The sequence below is a fragment of the Astatotilapia calliptera genome, chromosome 2 (genome assembly GCF_964374335.1).
Source record: "Astatotilapia calliptera chromosome 2, fAstCal68.1, whole genome shotgun sequence".
Lineage (NCBI taxonomy): Eukaryota > Metazoa > Chordata > Actinopteri > Cichliformes > Cichlidae > Astatotilapia > Astatotilapia calliptera.
The window spans coordinates 13,314,101-13,336,992 of record NC_137423.1 but is presented as its reverse complement, the minus strand read 5'-3'; the positions used below and the strand labels follow the sequence as shown (position 1 = coordinate 13,336,992).

The following is a 22,892-nucleotide window of genomic DNA, read 5'->3' as shown; positions in this document are numbered from 1 at the left end:
AGAATAATGTGACATTCATGTGACAGATCGTCTACTTAGAGATAGGGGCCTGCTGTCAGATAAATACTCCGTGATGTCGACACGTGCTACGAGAGCTGATTTTCATGTCATATCTGAGGCCTAAAGCGAAGACTCTGGCTTCAGTAGAATTGCAGACAGACGTTGACTTTCTGCCTGCGGTCGGCTGATAAGAACCTGGAGCTCTAAAGTCACTCTCATAACTACAGTGAAAGCTGTTTGTTATTTTCACCTCAACTTCCCTCTAAGGGCTCACAACACCCACTAGAGGGCAGCATCTAGCAACACAACTCAATGAAGCGGCTATTCGCACAAATCTTCCCACGATGCACTGAGTGTTTCTTCTTAATCTGTGGCTCTCTTCCATAGCGTGCCTTTGCCCCATCCCTGATACTGGGACTGGTTTCTTTCTGCTAAAAATAGTTTTTCCTTTCTGCTCTCATCAAAGGTTGATTGGTCGAGTTTTCTTTGTATTACTAACTTGCAGTATAAAGTCCCTTGAGGCAACTGTTGTTGTGATTTGGCGCTGTATAAATAATATAAAATGAATAAATTAAATGGAAACTCTGTAGTCAATTTGTAACAGTAAGAAGGCTTATTTTTAGTCATTTACACATTTTTCATATAACAGTTTAATAATGAACACTGTTAATGTAAATCGTTCTTCTTTGGAACTTCAAGCAGAGTTTCTATTGCAGCAGGTCCTCCTTAAGAAAAAGAAAAACCGCCTAATAATGAAAACAGCTGCGTGTTGGTGTCATTTAGGGTGGTACATCGCCATGTTGTGGAATAAACTGTAATCAACCTTTGTAAATACTGCATATCCCAGCAAATACTGCATTAACGTTATGCTGCAAGAACTCTGCTAGTATAACTTTATTTTTTTTTTATAATTATTATTATGGAAAATCTTCTGGTTAGCAGATAAACAATACTGTGCACAGTTTATGGTTTTTGACTTGACCAGTAATATTCATGCAGTGTTGCTTTGATTGTGGCACAGATGCTCATGCATGTAGTTAAAAAAAATATATTATTAGTTTATATTATTAGTTATTATATTTGTCTCACTTCAAGCAATAATGGGTTCATAAATTCTTGCTTTGACCTGGCTGACAGGCAGTGGGGGGAGCAAGAGAATTTTAATAGGGGCTGGCAGCCTGAGATTATTACTGATACAGCACAGAGACACATAAAACAAATCTGTAATATTATTTAAAACATAAAAACAGATTTTCCTTTAATGTGGACTCAGGTCAAGTGGATACAAGCGGACGAGATCGCGGATACAAGCGGCAGAAATGAGCTTCCCCCGAAGGGTGGCTGGCCTCTCCCTTAGAGATAGGGTGAGAAGTTCGGCCATCCGGGAGGAGCTCAGAGTAGAGCAGCTGCTGCTCCACATCGAAAGGAGCCAGCTGAGGTGGTTCGGGCATCTGACAAGGATGCCCCCTGGGCGCCTCCTGGGTGAGGTCTTCCAGGCATGCCCCACCGGGAGGAGGCCCCGGGGCAGACCCAGGACACGCTGGAGAGATTATATCTCTCGGCTGGCCTGGGAACGCCTTGGAGTTCCCCCAGATAAGCTGGAGGAGGTGGCTGGGGAAAGGGAGGTCTGGGCCTCTTTGCTTAGGCTGCTGCCCCCGCGACCCGGCCTCGGATAAAGCGGATGAAGATGGATGGATGGATGGTGGACTCAGGTCTGGTAGGATACAGCACTTAGTTGTTTTGGGTGTTGGTGTTAGTGTGGCAGACGCAAAGTTCAAGGAGAAGAGACGATTTGTCTGCTTGACTGACAAATAAAACCGGTGAAACTATGAGACACACTTTGACTTATTGTGGCTGCAAAATTTTAAATTTTGTGGGGTTTTTTTTTTTTTTTATCCTTCCCTCTCTGTAACTTCTGCCTTCATTTTTAATGCACGTCTCAGGAGTTTGCTGTGGACACTGAGAAGAATAGTAGCACGTGGAACAAAAGGAAAACATTTCTACACTGTGAAGTGTTTGGTCAAACTGAGGCACTCGGTATAAACTGTAGGCAAAAAGTTTCATTTTTAAAGTTATGAACAAACTTTGATGGAGTGACATGAAGCACAGTAAAGTAGCTCTTTTTTATGTTTTTGTGGATGAATTTCTTGGCCCATTTAAAAATCCTGCCTATCCTGCCCACTCCAGCCTAGCAGGGGGCAGTATTGCTCCTACATGTTTAAAAGAATAAAAGAAGAGTCGTAGCAGCCTGCAGTGACGTCATCGCTTCCTGGTTATTATTTACTTTCATTTTATGTCTTTGTGAAGCTGCAGATGATTGTCTCCGTGTAGAGGTGAGTAAGGCCTACGGTTCACTGCTGGGCTCTGACTCTGATTTGCTTCACTCAGAGCGGTGAGTTTGTGACACTCAGAATGAGGAGAAATCTTTTTTTTTTCTGCAGGTTTCTGTGCTTCAGCTGACTCTGTGATGTCGCTGTGTGAGAACAAAGTGGAGCTTCCTCCTCCCTCTAAAGCCACTCTGTGTGGAGACGAGATCACCAAAGCTCAGAGGTCAGATGACTTTCTTTACTGCCAGGGACTCTTCTGCATGCTACAGCTCTGCATTTAAATCACTGCACCATCATTTTTATTCACATGTAAAACTGTGTGTGTGAAGCCCAGAGAAGCAGCACAGACCCCACACAGCCCACCGTGAACCTGAACCCAACTGTATGTCCGTGATGAGCGACCAATCAAATGAGCGCTATATTGATTTCCAACAAGGAGCACAGGAAACAAAGTGAGTTTTTGTCAGCATTAAAACTTAACAGTTACGCTGAATATGTGACCTTTGAAACATTTATCAATATTTTATCAGGATACGTCAGAGAAAACAATCTCCTAAACCTGAACTCGTCTGTGTGTCCACGATGAGCAGCAGCTCAAATGAGCGATATATTGATTTCAAACAAGCACCAGTGGAGACAAGGTGAGTTGTTTAAATTTAAATTTATTTAGGCCAAAAATCTATCAAATCTACCTGCCCTTTGTGGAAAAAGTACTTTCTCCTAAACCTAATAACTGGTTGTGCCACCCTTGGCAGCGTAGACTGCAGTCAAGTGTGTGCCAGAAACATGTAAATTTTACAAAGAAAAGGAGGCAAATACTTTTCAAACCACTGTATTTATTTATTATATTATTTTAATCTGTGACAGTTAAACTGAATTTGTGACCTTTGATACATTTCCTATTGTTCCCCGGACCCAGCTGTGTGTCAATGATGAGCGACCAGTCCAATGAGCGACATATTGACTTCAAACAAGGATCACAAGACACAAAGTGAGTTGTTGTCAGCATTAAAACTTAACAATTTATTCTCTATTAAAATGTTTTACAGTTAAGCTGAATGTGTGACCTTTGATACATTTACCGATATTTTATCAGGAAACATCGGAGAAAAAAATCTCCTAAACCTGAACCCGTCTGTGTGTCCACGATGAGCAGCAGCTCAAATGAGCGATATATTGATTTCAGCCGAGATACAGAGAACAGTCAGAACCTGCCTGCTAATGAAGGGTAAGGATGGAAAGCTACCAGAAATATTTAACTGGACTTTAGCAAATAAAACATTTTAACCAGGAGTTAATTAACTTCATGCTGTTCATTATAATTATGTGTTTTCTTGCCCATATGCAGCTGGTTATCCTTCATAAAGAACTGGATCATGGATGCGATCGTGAATTTATTACAAAGATTATTTGTGAAACAGTAAGTCGTTGCATTACATCTTACTAATTATTCATTGTTTTTGTCTCTACAGAGCTGCAAGGAGACGAAGCATGTGGTTGAGAATGTTGTGACTAAAAGAAACCTGAACATAGAGATGTAGTGGTAGCACATCTGTCCACCAAGCCAGACATCAGCTGTTTACAATAACATCTGTCACTCACTGCAGCCAAGGGGCATCTTTTCTTCTTCATTTAACCTTATCTGCTGTTATTCAGGTTACAACAGATACCAGCATCTTCTGAACCTGATTCATCAGCACCCACAACGTGCGATGAATCTGTTCTTCATAACTCCAGCGATGAACTCGACTCTGTTAACGAGGCGTAAGTACTTCAGGATGATAGTGAAAACTGAATACTAGCGCTCATCTTAGTGAAACGTTGAAGTTTCACTAAGTTAGTGCAAGCTGTTAGGACTAGACCCAGCTGAGGATGCTGAAAGCTACAGAAACCTGTTAATTCTTAAAAGCTTCAGCATCACTCACTGCTCACAGTCACTCACATTCACTGTTTGAGACCAAATGTTACTAGATGGACCTTTGCCTTGTGGTTGTTTTTGTGTGAACAGATATGATGGGAGCTAATTTTTCACAATTCTTCCAGATTTGACGAGGAAAGTACAGAGGCTCCAAGTGATCAGCCTGCCCAGCAGCATCAATCACATCCGGACTCAGTCTTTATCTTTATGGTGTGTACAACAACTTCTTTTACATGTGTTTTATTCTCAGTCATCTCCATGCTGCACTTGTGTCTGATGGTCATTGTGATGATTTAAATCTGGTTTCATTAATTGTTATATCCTGTTCAAGCTGCTGGAGGACAACATTATCACTTTTGTGAAAAATGAGCTGAAGAAGATCCAGAAGGTGTTGTTTCCAGATAACTCAGAGAGTCAGATGGAGGAAGAGATGCTGCTGGGGGGCGAGGGTGAAGAACACAAGAACAGAGAGGCATTGGTGAAGCTCGCCCTGCATTTCCTGAGGAAAATGGAACAGAACGGCATGGCTGACTATCTGCAGAACAGTAAGTAAAATGAGCCTGATCAGTAAATGTGACAGATCATTGCAGTCATTTATCAGTGTTTTCATGGATGAGCAGTTGACAGAAATTGCACATTGTACTATATTTGATCTGTTTGGGTGCAATTATTTAAAAATTCAGTTCCTGAACCATATACCGATTCTGTCTTTTATTTAGAAAATTCCTCACTTAGCACATTAGCACTCATCACATTAGCAGTTTTGGTCCTAACCCCCCCCCAAAAAAAAAACCTAATAACTGATTTTTGTGAGTGTAGAAATTCTTAAATAGGGCTGTGCAATATCATATTGTCTATGGTAAATATAAGTTAGTATGTGATATAAGGGTCGCATCATGATATAATTTCTACAGCAATGCAATTTAAGTTCCCTAGTGCATGAGACAAACCCAGGCATGTCTGCAAACTGTCAGCATCTAATAGCAATATAGTACCAAAGAAACAACGCTGCCCAAAAAATAACAAAGGAACAGGTTAATTCAACTTCTGGGGATTGTTTCAACTGCTTTGATGTTCAAGAAATAACAACAGGTGTACTAGAAGGGGAACAATGAGGCAACACCCAAAAGGTGGAGAAACTGACATTTTTCTCTCCTCATCCTTTCTGATGTTTTCTTTTTTCACTGGTTTTGGATTTGGCTGGGGTCAGCGTCACTGGTGGTCCATATCCAGACCATTCAGAGACCTCCTATGCACTGAGTGGTCTTAGTTTTTTCACTAACTATGGCTGCCCCTCTCTGAACCTGGTCTCAGTTTTTAGTTTACTTCCTGTTAAAAGTGATTTTTTCCTTCCTACAGTCACCAAGTTGTTGCTCAAGGGGGCCGTTTGATTGTTGGAGTTTTCTCTGTATTATTGTAGGGTCTTTACCTTACAGTATAAAACAGGGGTGGGCAACTCCAGGCCTCGAGGGCCGGTGTCCTGCAGGTTTTAGATGTGTCCTTGATCCAACACAGCTGAATCAAATGGCTAAATTACCTCTTCAACATGTCTTGTAGTTCTCCAGAGGCCTAGTAATGAACTAATCCTTTAATTCAGGTGGGTTGAACCAGGGTGATATCTAAAACCTGCAGGACACTAGCCCTCGAGGCCTGGATTTGCCCACCCCTGGTATAAAATATAAAGCGCCTTGAGGTGACTACTGTTGTGTTTGGCACTGTATAAATAAAATTAAACTGCTTGGTGGGACATGGGCCCCCTGGCACTGTTGGGCCCCTGCTGCGGGGTGGATGGCACTTGGGTCTCGGGTCTGTGTGCCTGGAGCTCAGACTGCTCTGGTGGAGCCTGCGGGGCTCTCCTCTGCTCTTCTCTGAGTAGGGGTTGCGGTTGTCCCTGCAATGGCCGTCCTCGGGCTCAGGCTCTCTCTCCCTCTCCTTCTGTTAACTTTTTGACAGTTTCTCTTTCTTGTTATGTAAAATATGTTTCATAATGTGATATTATTGTGCAGTTCCTAAAGAATTACCAGTTTTAGTTACTTTAGGTGTTGTTAAAATAAAGTATTTAGCAGTTGTTTTATACTGAAATTTCCAGTGAAAACACTACCTGAGCTACATTTATGCTTACGTGTCACTACTATTGCGCTGCTGCTGCTGGTACCTTGTTTCAGTAGATTTAGACTTCAAATTAGGTGGTCTATAATTGGTTACAGTAACACATTAAAAAAGAAGGATATGAAATGTCCTTTATTTACTTGCACTTATAAATTGCGCTGCCTGCAAGGATCAATAAAATGTTCAGTATCTTTTTTTTAAGGAGTTTTGTCACATGACACCATGCAGAGGTTGCTCAAGTGTCATCCACCACATTGGACTTGAATCACAGTTGCTATGGAAAAATGTGAAAATAACCTAGGTTACACTCTCATTCCCAAAATAGGAACTGAACATTTTAGATTAAATGAGAATCTCTTCTAAGTGTATCCAATAACACTAAACGAACAAGAAATTATACTACACTGTTTTTTTGGGTTTTTTTTTTTTTTCAAATTCGTTTTTTTTTTTACTTTAATTCTTAAATTACTGGTTCATTTACTCTTTTATTGATAACAAGAGAAGAACCATAACAGCATATTCTGTTGTACTTCATTATATTTCTGCTACCTTCTGAATTCTTCTGCCATTATTATCCCAAGATGGGAAAATAACAGCACCTACTGTTCACAAGGCATATACAGTACTGTTACAACTGTAAACTTTGTTTGTGCAGATTTGGTAGATTTGGTAGATTTTTGCTCACTGATGCAATTTCTGTCCATTTAGAACTTTTTGCTCCACAATGTCAACGTAAACTTAAAAGTAATCTGAAGAAGAAGTCCCAGTGTGTGTTTGAGGGGATCGCTAAAGCAGGAAACCCAACCCTTCTGAATCAGATCTACACTGAGCTCTACATCACAGAGGGAGGGACTGCAGAAGTCAATAATGAACATGAGGTCAGACAGCTCGCAACAGCATCCAGGAAGCCAGACAGATCAGAAACAACAATCAGACGAGAAGACATCTTTAAAAAGTCACCTGGAAGAGATGAACCAATCAGAACAGTGCTGACAAAAGGAGTGGCTGGCATTGGGAAAACAGTCTTAATTCAAAAGTTTACGCTAGACTGGGCTGAAGAACAAGCTAACCAGGACATCCAGTTTACATTTCCATTTACATTCAGAGAGCTGAATGTGTTGAAAGAGAAAAAGTTCAGCTTGGTGGGACTTGTTCATCACTTCTTTACTGAAACCAAAAAAGCAGGAATTTACTGGTTTGAACACTTCCAAGTTGTGTTCATCTTGGATGGTCTGGATGAGTGTCGACTTCCTCTGGACTTCCACCGCAGTGAAACTCTAACTGATATTACACAGTCCGCCTCAGTGGGTGTGCTTCTTACAAACCTCATCAGGGGGAAACTGCTTCCCTCCGCTCATGTCTGGATAACCACACGGCCTGCAGCAGCCAGTCAGATTCCTCCTGAGTTTGTTCAGATGGTGACAGAAGTCAGAGGGTTCACCGATGAACAGAAGGAGGAGTACTTCAGGAAGAGATTCAGAGATGAGGAACAGGCCAGCAGGATCATCTCCCACATCAAATCATCACGAAGCCTCCACATCATGTGCCATATCCCAGTCTTCTGCTGGATCACTGCTACTGTTCTGGAGAATATGTTGAAAACCAGAGAGGGAGGAATATTACCTAAGACTCTGACTGAGATGTACATCTATTTCCTGGTGGTTCAGTCCAAAGTAAGGAAGATCAAGTATGATGGTGGTGCTGAGACAGATTGTCACTGGGGTCCAGAAAGCAAGAGGATGATTGAATCTCTGGGAAAACTGGCTTTTGACCAGCTAGAGAAAGGAAACCTGATCTTTTATGAATCAGACCTGACGGAGTGTGGCATTGATATTAGAGCAGCCTCAGTGTGCTCAGGAGTGTTCACACAGATCTTTAAAGAGGAAAAGGGGCTATATCAGAACCCAGTGTTCTGCTTCATCCATCTGAGCGTTCAGGAGTTTCTGGCTGCTCTTCATGTCCATCTGGCCTTCATCAACTCTGGAGTCAGCGTGCTACCAGAGGAACAAACAGCATCTCAGACATCTGAAACGCCTAAAAATAAGATTGTAAAAACAGACTTCTACCAACGTGCTGTGGACAATGCTTTGCAGAGTCCAAATGGACACCTGGACTTGTTCCTCCGCTTCCTCCTGGGTCTTTCATTGCAGTCAAATCAGGATCTTCTAAAAGGCCTGCAGACACAGACAGAAAGCAGTTCAAAAACCAATCAAAAAACAGTCCAGTACATTAAGATGAAGATAAGTGAGAATCTGTCTGCAGAAAAAAGCATCAATCTGTTCCACTGTCTCAATGAACTGAATGACCGTTCTCTAGTGGAGGAGATCCAACAGTCCCTGAGTTCAAGAACCCTCTCTGTGGATAAACTGTCTACTGCCCAGTGGTCAGCTCTGGTCTTCATCTTACTGTCATCAGAAAATGATCTGGATGAGTTTGTCCTGAAGAAATACTCTGCTTCGGAGGAGGCTCTTCTGAGGCTGCTGCCAGTGATCAAAGCCTCCAAAAAAGCCATGTAAGTACACAGACAGGTACACATTTATTGAAAACAGGAAAGCAGCATTTCTTTTGTTTCAGTATTTAAAAATCTGTTTGTTTTTTCACATTCTGTTTTTAGACTGACTGACTGTAACCTCTCAAAGACAAGCTGTGAAGCTCTGACTTCAGTTCTCAGTAACCCAGTCTCTAGTCTGCTTGAGCTAGACCTGAGTAACAACATACTGCAGAATTCTGGGGTGAAAGCACTTTCTGTTGAACTGGGGAGCCCACACTGGAAACTGGAGACTCTAAGGTACGGATAAATAATATAAATAACTGATATGGTCAGATCAGACATGTAACAATCTTTAACCTGTGAAAAAACAGGTTATGGAATCACAATGAGTGTCATGTGTCCTCCCTCTTTCATCCCTAACTAAGCACCATCCTTTACAAATTTTTCAGCTCGGGATACTGAAAATAGAAAATGAAAATAAATTGGACTTGTGTTGTTTTCTTGTTCGGCAGACTGTCAGGCTGTCAGATTACAGAGGATGGCTGTAGGTATCTTGTCTCAGCTCTCAACTCTAACCTTACCCACTTGAAAGAACTGGACTTGAGCTACAATAATCCAGGGGACTCAGGAGTACAACTGTTGTCAGATGGACTAGAGCATTCGTTACGAAAGTTAGAAACTCTGAGGTCAGTTCTTATGATTATTTTTAATTTTTCTCTTTTTGGTATCTTTGTTTCCTTTTTGAGGATTTCCAGTGTGTGCAAAAAACTCTGCTCTTTACATATTCAATTCAATTTTATTTATATAGCGCCAAATCACAACAGCAGTCGCCTCAAGGCACTTTATATTGTACAGTAGATACAGAGGAAAAACCCAACAATCATATGACCCCCTATGAGCAAGCACTCTGGCGACAGTGGAAAGGAAAAACTCCCTTTTAACAGGAAGAAACCTCCAGCAGAACCAGGCTCAGGGAGGGGCGGGGTCATCTGCTGCCACCGGTTGGGGTGAGAGAAGGAAGACATGATGAAATACATGCTGTGGAAGAGAGACAGAGGTTAATAACAGATATGATTCAATGCCGAGAGGTCTATTAACACATAGTGAGTGAGAAAGGTGACTGGAAAGGAAAACTCAGTGCATCATGGGAATCCCCCAGCAGCCTACGTCTATTGCAGCATAACTATGGGAGGATTCAGGGTCACCTGATCCAGCCCTAACTATATGCTTTAGCAAAAAGGAAAGTTTGAAGCCTAATCTTAAAAGTAGAGATAGTGTCTGTCTCCCGAATCCAAATTGGAAGCTGGTTCCACAGAAGAGGGGCCTGAAAACTGAAGGCTCTCCCTCCCGTTCTACTTTTAAATACTTTAGGAACAACAAGTAAGCCTGCAGTGTGAGAGCAAAGTGCTCTAATAGGGTAATATGGTACTACAAGGTCATTACGATAAGATGGGACCTGATTATTTAAGACCTTGTATGTGAGGAGCAGGATTTTGAATTCAATTCTGGATTTAACAGGAAGCCAATGAAGGGAAGCCAAAACAGGAGAAATCTGCTCTCTCTTTCTAGTCCCTGTCAGTACTCTTGCTGCAGCATTTTGGATTAACTGAAGGCTTTTCAGGGAGTTTTTTGGACATCCTGATAATAATGAATTGCAGTAGTCCAGCCTAGAAGTAATAAATGCATGAACTATTTTTTCAGCATCACCCTGAGACAGGATATTTCTAACTCTCGAGATGTTGTGCAAATGGAAGAAAGCAGTCTTACATATTTGTTTAATATGTGTATTGAAGGACATGTCTTGGTCAAAAACGACCCCAAGGTTCCTCACAGTGTTACTGGAGGCCAAGGTAATGCCATCTAGAGTAAGAATCTGGTTAGATATCACATTTTTAAGATTTTCAGGGCCAAGTAAAATGACCTCAGTTTTATCTGAATTAAGAAGCAGAAAGTTAGCGGCCATCCAGGTCTTTATGTCTTTAAGACATTCCCGCAGTTTAACTAATTGGTGTGTGTTATCTGACTTCATGGACAGATAGAGCTGGGTGTCATCAGCATAGCAGTGAAAATGTATGCTATGACTTCTGATGATGCTGCCTAAGGGAAGCATGTATAATGTAAACAGAATTGGTCCTAGCACTGAACCCTGTGGAACTCCATAACTGACCTTAGTGTGTGAAGAGGACTCTCCATTTACATGCACAAATTGGAGTCTATTAGATAGATATGATACAAACCACTGCAGCGCAGTACCTGAAATACCTACAGTGTGCTCTAATCGTGCTAATAGAATATTATGCTCAACAGTATCGAACGCTGCGCTGAGGTCTAGCAGGACAAGCGGAGAGATGAGTCCACTGTCAGAGGCCATAAGAAGATCATTTGTAACCTTCACTAAAGCTGTTTCTGTGCTGTGATGAGCTCTGAAACCTGATTGAAACTCTTCAAATAAGCCATTCCTCTGCAGATGATCTGTTAGCTGTTTGACAACTACTCTTTCGAGGATTTTTGATATGAAAGGAAGGTTGGAGATTGGCCTATAATTAGCTAAGACTGCTGGGTCTAGAGATGGCTTTTTAAGTAAGGGTTTAACTACTGCCAGCTTGAAGGCCTGTGGTACATAGCCGATTATTAGAGATGAGTTGATCATATTTAGGATTGAAGAATTAATTAATGGCAGGACTTCTTTGAGCAATTTTGTAGGAATGGGGGTCTAAAAGACATGTTGATGGTTTGGAGGAAGTAATTATTGAAGTTAACTCAGAAAGATCAATTGGAGAAAAAGAGTCTAACTTAACATCAATGGTACTAAGAGTAGCTGTAGATAATATTACATCTGCGGGATGATTATTGGTAATTTTTTCTCTAATGATAAAAATTTTATTTGTGAAGAAGTTCATGAAGTCATTACTAGTTAATGTTAAAGGGATGGTTGGCTCAACTTTTTGTTTTTGGAGCTCTGACTTTTTGTCAGCCTGGCTACAGTGCTGAAGAGAAACCTAGGGTTGTTCTTATTTTCTTCAATCAGTGATGAATAGTAAAATGTTCTGGCTTTGCGGAGGGCTTTCATATAAAGCAACAAACTATTTCTCCAGGCTAAATGATGATCCTTTAAATTTGTGACACGCCATTTCCTCTCTAGCTTACGAGTTATCTGCTTTAGGCTACGTGTTTGGGAACTATACCACAGAGTCAGGTACTTCTGATTTGAGATCTTAGTTTTCACAGGAGCTACAGTATCCAGAGTCGTACGTAGTGAGGAGGTAAAATTATTAACAAGATAATCGACCTCTGTTGGAGTAGCGTTCAGGTAGCTGCTCTGCTCTGTATTGGTACAGGGCATTGAAGATGATAACTGTAGGTGGATTATATTCTTAAACTTAGTTACAGCACTTTCAGAAAGACATCTACTGTGATAAAGTCTACTCTCCACTGCTGTGTAATCAATTATTGTAAATGTAAATGTTATCAGGAAATGATCAGACAGGAGAGGGTTTTCAGGAAACACTGTTAAATGTTCAGTTTCTATGCCATATGTTAAAACAAGATCTAGAGTGTGATTAAAGTGGTGGGTGGGTTCTTTTACATTTTGAGAGAAGCCAATTGAGTCTAATAACAGATTAAATGCCATGTTGAGGCTGTCACTTTTAGCATCTACATGATTGTTAAAATCACCCACAATAATTATGCTATCTGAGCTGAGCACTAAATCAGATAAAAAGTCTGAGAAATCAGACAGAAACTCTGTGTAAGGTCCAGGTGGACGATAGATGATAACAAGTAAGACTGGTTTCTGAGGTTTACAGCTGGGGTGGACAAGGCTAAGCATCAGGCTTTCAAATGAATTAAAAGTCTGTCTCAGTCTTTCGTTGATTGATAGGCTGGTGTGAAAAATTGCTGCCATACCGCCCCCTCTGCCTGTGCTTCGAGATTTCTGGTAGTTAGAATGACTCGGGGGTGTTGATTCATTTAAACTAACATAATCATCCTGCTGCAACCAGGTTTCTGTAAGGCAGAGTAAATCGATTTGCTGATCAATTATTAAGTCATGTACTAACAGAGACTTGGAGGAGAGAGACCTAATATTTAATAATCCACATTTCACTGTTTTACTCTTTGTTTCAGATGTGGATACTGTATTGTTCTTTCTTTGTGATTTTTTTATGTTTAAGTTGTTTATTGCTGGTTTTTAGTTTTTCGTCTGTTTGGGAGCTGACACAGTCTCAATGGAAATGGGGTTTTAGGGGGGTAACAGGAGGAGAGAAGCTGCAGAGAGGCGTGTAAGACTGCAACTCTGCTTCCTGGTCCCAACTCTGGATAGTCATATTTTGGGGGGTTTAATAAATTTGTCCATATTTCTAGAAATGAGAACTGCTCCATCCAAAGTGGGATTAATGCCGTCTCTCCTAACAAGACCAGGTTTCCTCCAGAAGGTCTGCCAATTATCTATGAAGCCCACATCGTTTCTGGGACACCACTCAGACAGCCAGCAATTTAAGGAGAACATACGGCTAAACATGTCACTCCTGGTCTGATTGGGGAGGGGGAGTCTGACATTGCCACAGATTTTCATATAGCCACAGATTTATTGAAGGGGGGATGCCTTACAATATAAAGTGACTTGAGAACACTGTTGTTGTGATATGATGCTGTATAAATAAAACTGAATTAAATTGAATGTTGTGACTTTGAGGAATAGCTGTGGGAGTAAAACAGCACAGCAGAAAACTTTATCGATCCTTTAAAAGCAGATACAAGTACCAACATTTTTATATTTGGCCATCTGGAGCCATTTGAGTTACTTCATGATTGCTAATGGCATATAGAGCACTTAACCACAGTATACATGCTTGCATAAATCAAATATATTTATTCAATTTATGGGTACATGGTTTTCTTAATTCAGTTATTTATACAAGACATTATCTAAAAATTCTCTCAGTGCCTTTTAAATCACAAGGTATGAATTCTGAACTAGTGCTGTCCCCTGAAAAGTTCAGCTTACTGTGCTTTACCCTTACCTAATTTGATCCTGTGTAAGTTGTCTGGGATGTGATTTCAACAAAACATCTACCTGTATTTGTACATCACTATGACCCTCATAGAAAATTATGGGAAAAAATGTATTGTACAGTAGAGTTTGTAAATAATCTGAGCCTATTATTTACAAATAATCTGAGACTTTTAAAGTATCTGTATAAAAATGTATAATTTGACAGTAAGATAACTTAAAAGCCAATTTTGTTTTCTAATATGTTGCGCCAGACCCTAAACACTGCTCAAAATCTACTAAGGGATTCATTCAGAGGAACAAGTACAATGTTCTGGAATGGCCATCTCAGTCCCCAGACCTGAATATTATTGAAAATCTATGGTGTGACTGTCCATGCTCGGAAACCATCAAACCTGACTGAACTGGATATGTTTTGTAAAGACGAAAGGTCCAAAATACCTTCAACCAGAATCCAGACTCTCATTGGAAGCAATAAGAAGTGTTTGGAGGCATTATTTCTGCAAAAGGAGGATCTACTAAATATTGATGTAATTTTTCTGTTGGGGTGCCCAAATTTATGCACCTGCCTAATTTAGTTTAAGTAACTATTGCACACTATTGCTGATCCAAACAACCAATGATTTATGAAGGAAAAACATGAAAATTATCAGGAGTGCCCAAACTTTTGCATACCACTGTAGTTGATAAGATTTTATGCTCATTTTTAGATTATTTGTTTATTCAAACCAATCACTGTGTCCTATTCATTATTGTCTTTTCAGACTGAGTGTCTGCAACCTGTCAGAAAAAAGCTGTGAAGCTCTTTCTCCAGCTCTCTCCTGCCAGTCATCGAGTCTGAGAGAGCTGGACCTGAATAACAACAACCTGAAGGATACAGGAGTGAAGGCACTGTCCACTGGACTGGAAAGTCAACACTGCAAACTGGAAACTCTCAGGTTAAGATTAGCCTCTGCAATCAGTATTTACACTGTGAATTAAGATGACTGTTTCTCTGCTTACATTGTTATATTATAATATTTATTTTTATTACGTTTTCTATTGGGACACCTGATTATTGGTTGAAGTTAATGGTCTGGATTATAATTAAAGAAACAAAATGTGATGATAATAATCAGCTTAATTAAATGATAGATCACAGTACGTCAGCGTTTTGTTGCTTTAGTAGCTTATCCAGCCTCATTTTGTGTGCCTCCAGGCTTTCGGGCTGCTTGATCACAAAGGATGGCTGTGCTTCTCTGGCCTCAGCTCTGAACTCCAACACCTCTCATCTGAAAGTGCTGGACTTGAGTTACAATCATCCAGAGGATGCAGGAGTAGAGCTTCAGACTGGAGTAAAGGATCAACGCTGGAAACTGGAAAACCTAAGGTCGATGAGATGACATTATTGTTAATGACTGAGCACAATGGGTGTTGATACACTGGATGTAATTTCTGTTTTTGCATGTTGAAAGATATGGTGCTGATATTTGTCATTTCAGGGTGGAACCTGCTGGAGCAGAGTGGTTGAAACCAGGATTGAAGAAGTGTAAGTGTTTTGTTTTTTTAATTCATAAAGATAAAACAGTAAATATTAAGCTGTCTTTATATTTTGGTGTCATTCTCTTAAGATTATCACTGATATTGTGAAGTGTTAAAGGAACAGCTGGTAGATTAACTCCAGCTGCATTGTCTCTTTTCTTGACAGATCTCTCTAAACTTACAGTCAACACAAATACAATAAACAAAAATCTCAAACTGTCTATGAATAACATGAAGGTGACACATACGAGAAACAACTTCATATATCCCGATCATGCTGACAGATTTGTTGACTGGTGTCAGCTGCTGTGTAAAGATGTTTTACATGGTCGGTGTTACTGGGAGGTGGAGTGGACAGGTGAGGTTGACATATCAGTAAGTTACAGAGGAATTGCAAGGAAAGGAGAACGAAAAAACTGCAGATTTGGAGAGAATCCTCAGTCCTGGAGTCTGGACTGCTCTAATGCCCGCGGCTACACTGTGTATCACAATCAGAGAATATCAGTCATTCACCCCTCATCCTCCTTGTCCCCTTCCTGTGGCCCTAAGCGAGTAGCAGTGTATGTGGACTGTCCTGCTGGCACTCTGTCCTTCTACAATGTCTCCAGTGACTCTCTGATCCACCTCCACACCTTCAACACCACATTCACTGAACCTCTTTATCCTGGCTTTGGAGTCTGGCACCATTCATGTGGTTCCTCAGTGCGTCTGTGTTCTGTGCAGGTAGAAGTATCTCCTTCTGTTAGATAAGCTGTGTAACTGCAGATGCACAGACAAATCTGCAGGCTCTCATGGACTCAGAATCACGTTTAACGTCTACATGAGGGATTTCTTAAGAATTTAAAGATTGTGTCTCATTATTGCAGTGATTCTGTAACTGCTGAGTGTCTTTAGTGTCTTATGTGAACAATTCTGACCTGCCTGGTTGTTTAAAGATAGATGTCTTTCATGTTCACTCTCACTTTTTGTCTGAATATTTGGAGCATCTGTGTATGTTTTATAGTTTCACTTTTTTTTTTCTCTGAAATGAGACAAAATCAAAAACGTAAACTTTGAAGACCAAATGAAACTTTAAACGTTTATTTTACAACACTAGTTTATGTACATAGTATACATGTAGTATTATATAATTGATATAGAAGGGTGTGTTGTAGATATGTATAAATCATTTTATTTAGTATTAGAGGGGAAAAAACAACTCTTGAAATACACCTTCTGTCTTTGTGCTGTCTTGTTAGCACAACTGGTATTAGAAACAGACGACTCTGGAACGTATGTCGTTTTGTATTCAACACAAAGTGGGTTTCCTTGCCACCAGCAAGTTTCAAACAGTTGTTCACTGGTGTTACGGCCTTAGCTGGGCCTCCTCCTGAAGGTGCCTGTGTGGGCGTGTCACACTACCTCTTCTGCCTGAGGTGCCACCTTTCCCTTTTACACAGCTGACTCACGTCAGTAATTAAGGAGATTTAAGCCCAGGGAAAGGTGAGCTCTGGGCCAGAGTGCCGTTGCAGCTAGTGAGCTGTGCGTGTTTGTGGTGTTTGTAGCTAGTGAGCTGTGTGTGTGTGTGTGTGTGTGTGTGTGTGTGTGTGTGTGTGTGTGTGTGTGTGTGTGTGTGTGTGTGTTTACAGCTAGTGAGCTGTGTTATTGTGGTTTGCAGCTAGTGAGCTGCTCTCCTTCTTTTTGGCTTACGTTTTACTTTATTGACCAATGCCTGAGTTTTGTTTTTCTTAAATGGTGATAGCGGCTTGTCCGTCTCTTTTAGTTGAGTTTGAAAGGGAACTTTAATAAAACTCTTTGATTTAACCCTTTTGCCTCCTTGACTCCTTTTTCTGACCCGGTCACTTTTTGTTACTTTCCCCTCACCGCCTAGACCCCTCAGGGGAACGTAACACTGGCACAAACTGCTCAATCCAGAAAAACTAAAACTTTGTGAAATTCACCTCAAATATAAATGTGTTTGTATGGATTTGAATATTGCAAACAGAAATAATGTCCCAGGTTGAAGCTGAGTTGTTGTTAGCAATAAAAGACTACTTGCATAAATACACTGACATCTCAATGCAATAAAGGTTTCTTTAAAAAAGAAAAAAGTGAGTTAAATCACTTTTTTTTTTTGTAAATTCAATTGCTTTATTGCAATTATAGGACAAAACTCCAAAAACAAACTTGCAAAAAAACAAGCTGAAACTAAAACTAAACTCTAAGAAACCTGGAGACAAGAGACTAGGAGCACAGAGGGAAACACACACAGCATGAGGGGGCGACGCAACACTGACAGAGAGAAAGACAGGGCTAAAATACACTGAGGGATAACAAGGGAATGGGACACAGGAGGAGAGCACAGCTGGGACTTATCACACTTGATGAGACTTTTTTTTTTTTTTTTTTTGCCTGTCCTGTTTGGCTCTTTTGCCATCAGAATTATTGTCTAAAGGCAAAGAAAGATGCCCAACGGATTTACTTTGCCAAATGGACCATCCCAGCCTTGCTGTAATGGTCTATTTGATTCACCTTTTGTTTATTTTATTTTCACTTGCTAAATACGGGACAGACTTGACTGGGGAAAAGAAAGGGGAGAAAGAAAGAGGGAAAGAAAAACAGCGGGGAAGAGGGACGGGGATAAAGGGCAAAAAACAAACCAACAAAATAAGCAGACAAAAAAAATACATATAACAATCACCTGGATCACCTGTTGAGAAAGAAAAAAGAAAAGCAGAAGAAAAAAAAGAGCAACATAATAAACAACATCACGATGATCTATGTGATTATAACAGTAAATATTAAACATCATTGTGCAGCACGTAAGATCGACAGCGCACAGTGTGCTTTGAGGTAGGAGCCACAAAGGGTGTAGTTTGTGTGTGTGAGCACCCATGTGTACACCTGTGAGCATGAGCACGCTTGTATTTAAAAGGTTCCTTCATGTAATGATCTGCTAGAGGGTGTGGGGAGCCACAGCTCCGTCCTCCAGGGCATGAAGCAGGTATGGAGGAAATCAAAACTCCAGACATCCAGAGGCCCTCAGAACATAAGAGACCAAGGAAGATCAACAGAGGGGCAACCGCGCCACTATCCCAGAAAGAGCTGAGGAGAGCCCCAGATGAGGGGTCACTCAGCAGCCACGGAGCAGAAGCCAGGGGGGATTGCATTATATATATATATATATATGACACACACACACACACACACACACACACACACACACACACACACACACACACACACACACACACACACACAGTGGGGCAAAAAAGTATTTAGTCAGCCACCGATTGTGCAAGTTCCCCCACCTAAAATGATGACAGAGGTCAGTAATTTGCACCAGAGGTACACTTCAACTGTGAGAGACAGAATGTGAAAAAAAAAAAAATCCATGAATTCACATGGTAGGATTTGTAAAGAATTTATTCGTAAATCAGGGTGGAAAATAAGTATTTGGTCAATAACAAAAATACAACTCAATACTTTGTAACATAACCTTTGTTGGCAATAACAGAGGTCAAACGTTTACTATAGGTCTTTACCAGGTTTGCACACACAGTAGCTGGTATTTTGGCCCATTCCTCCATGCAGATCTTCTCGAGAGCAGTGATGTTTTGGGGCTGTCGCCGAGCAACACCAGACTTTCAACTCCCGCCACAGATTTTCTATGGGGTTGAGGTCTGGAGACTGGCTAGGCCACTCCAGGACTTTCAAATGCTTCTTACGGAGCCACTCCTTTGTTGCCCGGGCGGTGTGTTTTGGATCATTGTCATGTTGGAAGACCCAGCCTCGTTTCATCTTCAAAGTTCTCACTGATGGAAGGAGGTTTTGGCTCAAAATCTCACGATACATGGCCCCATTCATTCTGTCCTTAACACGGATCAGTTGTCCTGTCCCTTTGGCAGAAAAACAGCCCCATAGCATGATGTTTCCACCCCCATGCTTCACAGTAGGTATGGTGTTCTTGGGATGCAACTCAGTATTCGTCTTCCTCCAAACACAACGAGTTGAGTTTATACCAAAAAGTTCTACTTTGGTTTCATCTGACCACATGACATTCTCCCAATCCTCTGCTGTATCATCCATGTGCTCTCTGGCAAACTTCAGACGGGCCTGGACATGCACTGGCTTCAGCAGCGGAACACGTCTGGCACTGCGGGATTTGATTCCCTGCCGTTGTAGTGTGTTACTGATGGTGACCTTTGTTACTTTGGTCCCAGCTCTCTGCAGGTCATTCACCAGGTCCCCCCGTGTGGTTTTTGGATCTTTGCTCACCGTTCTCATGATCATTTTGACCCCACGGGATGAGATCTTGCGTGGAGCCCCAGATCGAGGGAGATTATCAGTGGTCTTGTATGTCTTCCATTTTCTGATGATTGCTCCCACAGTTGATTTTTTCACACCAAGCTGCTTGCCTATTGTAGATTCACTCTTCCCAGTCTGGTGCAGGTCTACAATACTTTTCCTGGTGTCCTTCGAAAGCTCTTTGGTCTTGGCCATGGCGGAGTTTGGAGTCTGACTGTTTGAGGCTGTGGACAGGTGTCTTTTATACAGATGATGAGTTCAAACAGGTGCCATTCATACAGGTAACGAGTGGGGGACAGAAAAGCTTCTTACAGAAGACGTTACAGGTCTGTGAGAGCCAGAGATTTTCCTTGTTTGAGGTGACCAAATACTTATTTTCCACCCTGATTTACGAATAAATTCTTTACAAATCCTACCATGTGAATTCATGGATTTTTTTTTCACATTCTGTCTCTCACAGTTGAAGTGTACCTCTGGTGCAAATTACTGACCTCTGTCATCATTTTAAGTGGGGGAACTTGCACAATCGGTGGCTGACTAAATACTTTTTTGCCCCACTGTATATCAGAATCAGAATCAGAATGGGGTTTATTGCCAAATGTTGAGCAGGTTTACAACATTAGGAAATTGCTGCGGTGCTTCAGTGCAAACATAGTGTCATAAATAGCACTTAAATAGACATGGAAAAAAATAAAAGTAGGGATAAGAATTAAAAGTGCTACGTGGAAAGATATGTGCATGAGATGTACATGAGATATATACATGAGAATAAGAATTAAGAGTGCTACGTTGAAAGGACCCTTTAGGGGTGCAACGATACAACGATACACAAAATTCACGGTTCGGTTCGGTTCGATACTTTGGTGTCACAGTTCGATATTTTTTCGATACAAAAAAATGTTCATGCCTTTTTAATTTGTCATTTATTAAGATTATAAATATATATTTTAACTCAAAAGTACAGTTTTTAAATTTAACCCTAACCCTTGTGCATGTTTTTTATTTTGACAGCGAATGCGCACCTGCGGACCACTTATGTGCAGCCCTGGTTATTTAGCTCGTCATATTGTAGCCACAGAAATTATTTTGTCCATGAAACCATAAAGCTGCACTCTCTTTTTGCCTTATAGTCTGATTTGTCATAACTTCTCCGTTTTGTGGTAAGCTTTTCTTTGGCTGTAACTTCTTCACCCTGACCTGTCTTATTTGGCTCAGCAGAACTAAAATATATATCCTGCTGCTTTTACACACGCACTCACATAAGCTCAGCGATTCTCTGCGCGATCAACCTCTCACATGTTTAAGCTTGCTGCGGGAGATTTCACTTGTCATGTTTGCATAGTAAGCTAACGATTAATAAGACGATGTCAGAGGAATTGGTGCACAAATTATCATCACTCACAGATCAGTGCTGTCGCTCTCTATACACAGTTCGCACGATTGCAAAGTGAAAGCTAAAAACAAGCGCAAATTCAAACGCGATTTCAATATGTCACATATTGACAGTGGCTCACCGATGCCAATGACATAATTACCCAGCTACATTTCTGAAAGAATGCAAAAGCATTGACATATATTTTTCCTTCCTACAATAGCCAGACGGGCAGGGCAGAGATAGATTTTGGTAGCCTGACTGTAGAGCTGGGCGATATGAGATTTTTTCATATCACGATATGTTTTTTTCATTTCAGGCGATAACGATATCTATCACGATATAAGCCAAATAACTATATTTGTAAGATTTAAATGTGCCGTTGCTCACAAGTAAAATGTGATATAATCAGCAGCTTGTTTTTAAATATTTATTTCCCATAATAAGTTCAACAGGGTAGATGTACTTAAGGGTAGATGTACTTCTATGCCCCAACAAAGCTGGGGCATAGAAGCAGAACCGAGTCGTATGTGTGGAGGGACAGTAACTGTGTGTATATGTAAGCATTTAAACACTGCAGAGAGTAGAATTAACAGTAACAGTATTGTAGAAATTCATTTCACCGAAACAATAACGTGGCGCACAGTGTGACGCATGCACCAGTTTATTGTATTTCCAGACTTGCTTTCGGCACAATTTACAGTGCGCGCTACTCTGTTTTTTGTCAGACTTGAAATAGCCGAAATACCTTCACACTACGGAACTTCTATGGCTCTTCCGTTCGACAATCTCTCCGGCATTGGAACCATCATCTGTTTTCTCTTCGGTCACGCTCGGTTGATTTTTCTAGTCGGCACACTCATTTCCTCCATTATGCGCTGGCTCCATTACCCCCTGGCTGCTTCCCAAACAAACACACGTGCGGCTTGGCACTTGTGCTGTATGTAACAAGTCACGCGACGTGACGCTGCGGCTGTGATTGGTTCGGCTCTGCGCTGCTGAATTTGGATCGGCTGACCTTTTTTTTTTTTTTTTAAGAGGACAAGAGCGGCGAGGTCTATCGCAATAGCTTAATTTCTCTATCGAGTAAAAGTTATATCGCGATACATATCGTTATCGTTCTATCGCCCAGCTCTACCTGACTGAAAAAAATCGCTAGCGATATTGCGAGCCCTGTATCTGATTGAGGAATCACTCATCTTTGGAAAAGAGAGTTTATTACAGAGAAATGTCTCTTTCCAAAATAAAAGCTATACTATCCGCTTCTTCTGGGCTATATTCTCAGCAGCATATTAAACATATAAGGAGAATCATGTGCTAACAGCTGTCTAAATGACTCGGCTAAAGTTAGTAGCATGCTTGCTTGTTTTTGTCTGCTTCCACTTGTCTTTGCACTAGGATGATGTAAATGTGCAGTCATATTCATTGTGTTCCCACTAGTGCTTTCAGGTTAATCTCGTTGAAATGACCTTAACGCCACAACACGGCAAATCTCCGTTAACGAGCTACCGCCGATCGCCCCGTGCATGGGGCTAGACGGCCAACACGTTAACAAGCTAACTGCGCTAACACACTAGTTCCCACCCATGTAATTGAGCATTGCATAGCACATCCAACATACTGTTTTACTTTAGTCCATGACTCGCTTACCTTCAGGGTCATACGTCACGTGAAAACCAAAATAATTCCAAACGCCAGATCTGAATGAGGGTGAGAGAGGTCCATGTTGCAAGGAGAGCTTAACTTCTGTCTTGCTAGCTTGCCCTGCGCTCTTCCTTCTGACGATGCTGTCTGTGTGGAGCGCTCAGTGGATCTGCGCTCGACAGTGCAGCCTAGGCGGAGTAGTCGAACGCAGA

The 22,892-nt window shown here is 41.1% G+C and overlaps 1 protein-coding gene across 1 annotated transcript; it reads left to right on the top strand.

Annotated features, from left to right (window-relative positions):
• The first annotated feature begins 798 nt into the window (after positions 1–798).
• Positions 799–17,180, top strand: LOC113032241 (uncharacterized). The gene is made up of 17 exons (XM_026185024.2): positions 799–2,333; positions 2,442–2,550; positions 2,657–2,779; positions 2,858–2,968; positions 3,247–3,318; positions 3,424–3,555; positions 3,676–3,747; positions 3,984–4,091; positions 4,371–4,455; positions 4,577–4,790; positions 7,063–8,866; positions 8,969–9,142; positions 9,358–9,531; positions 14,621–14,794; positions 15,055–15,225; positions 15,338–15,384; positions 15,544–17,180. The coding sequence occupies exons 2-17, from the start codon at positions 2,468–2,470 to the stop codon at positions 16,125–16,127; spliced, it is 4,128 nt and encodes a 1,375-aa protein (XP_026040809.2). The 5' UTR covers positions 799–2,333; positions 2,442–2,467; the 3' UTR covers positions 16,128–17,180.
• Positions 17,181–22,892: the final 5,712 nt, after the last annotated feature.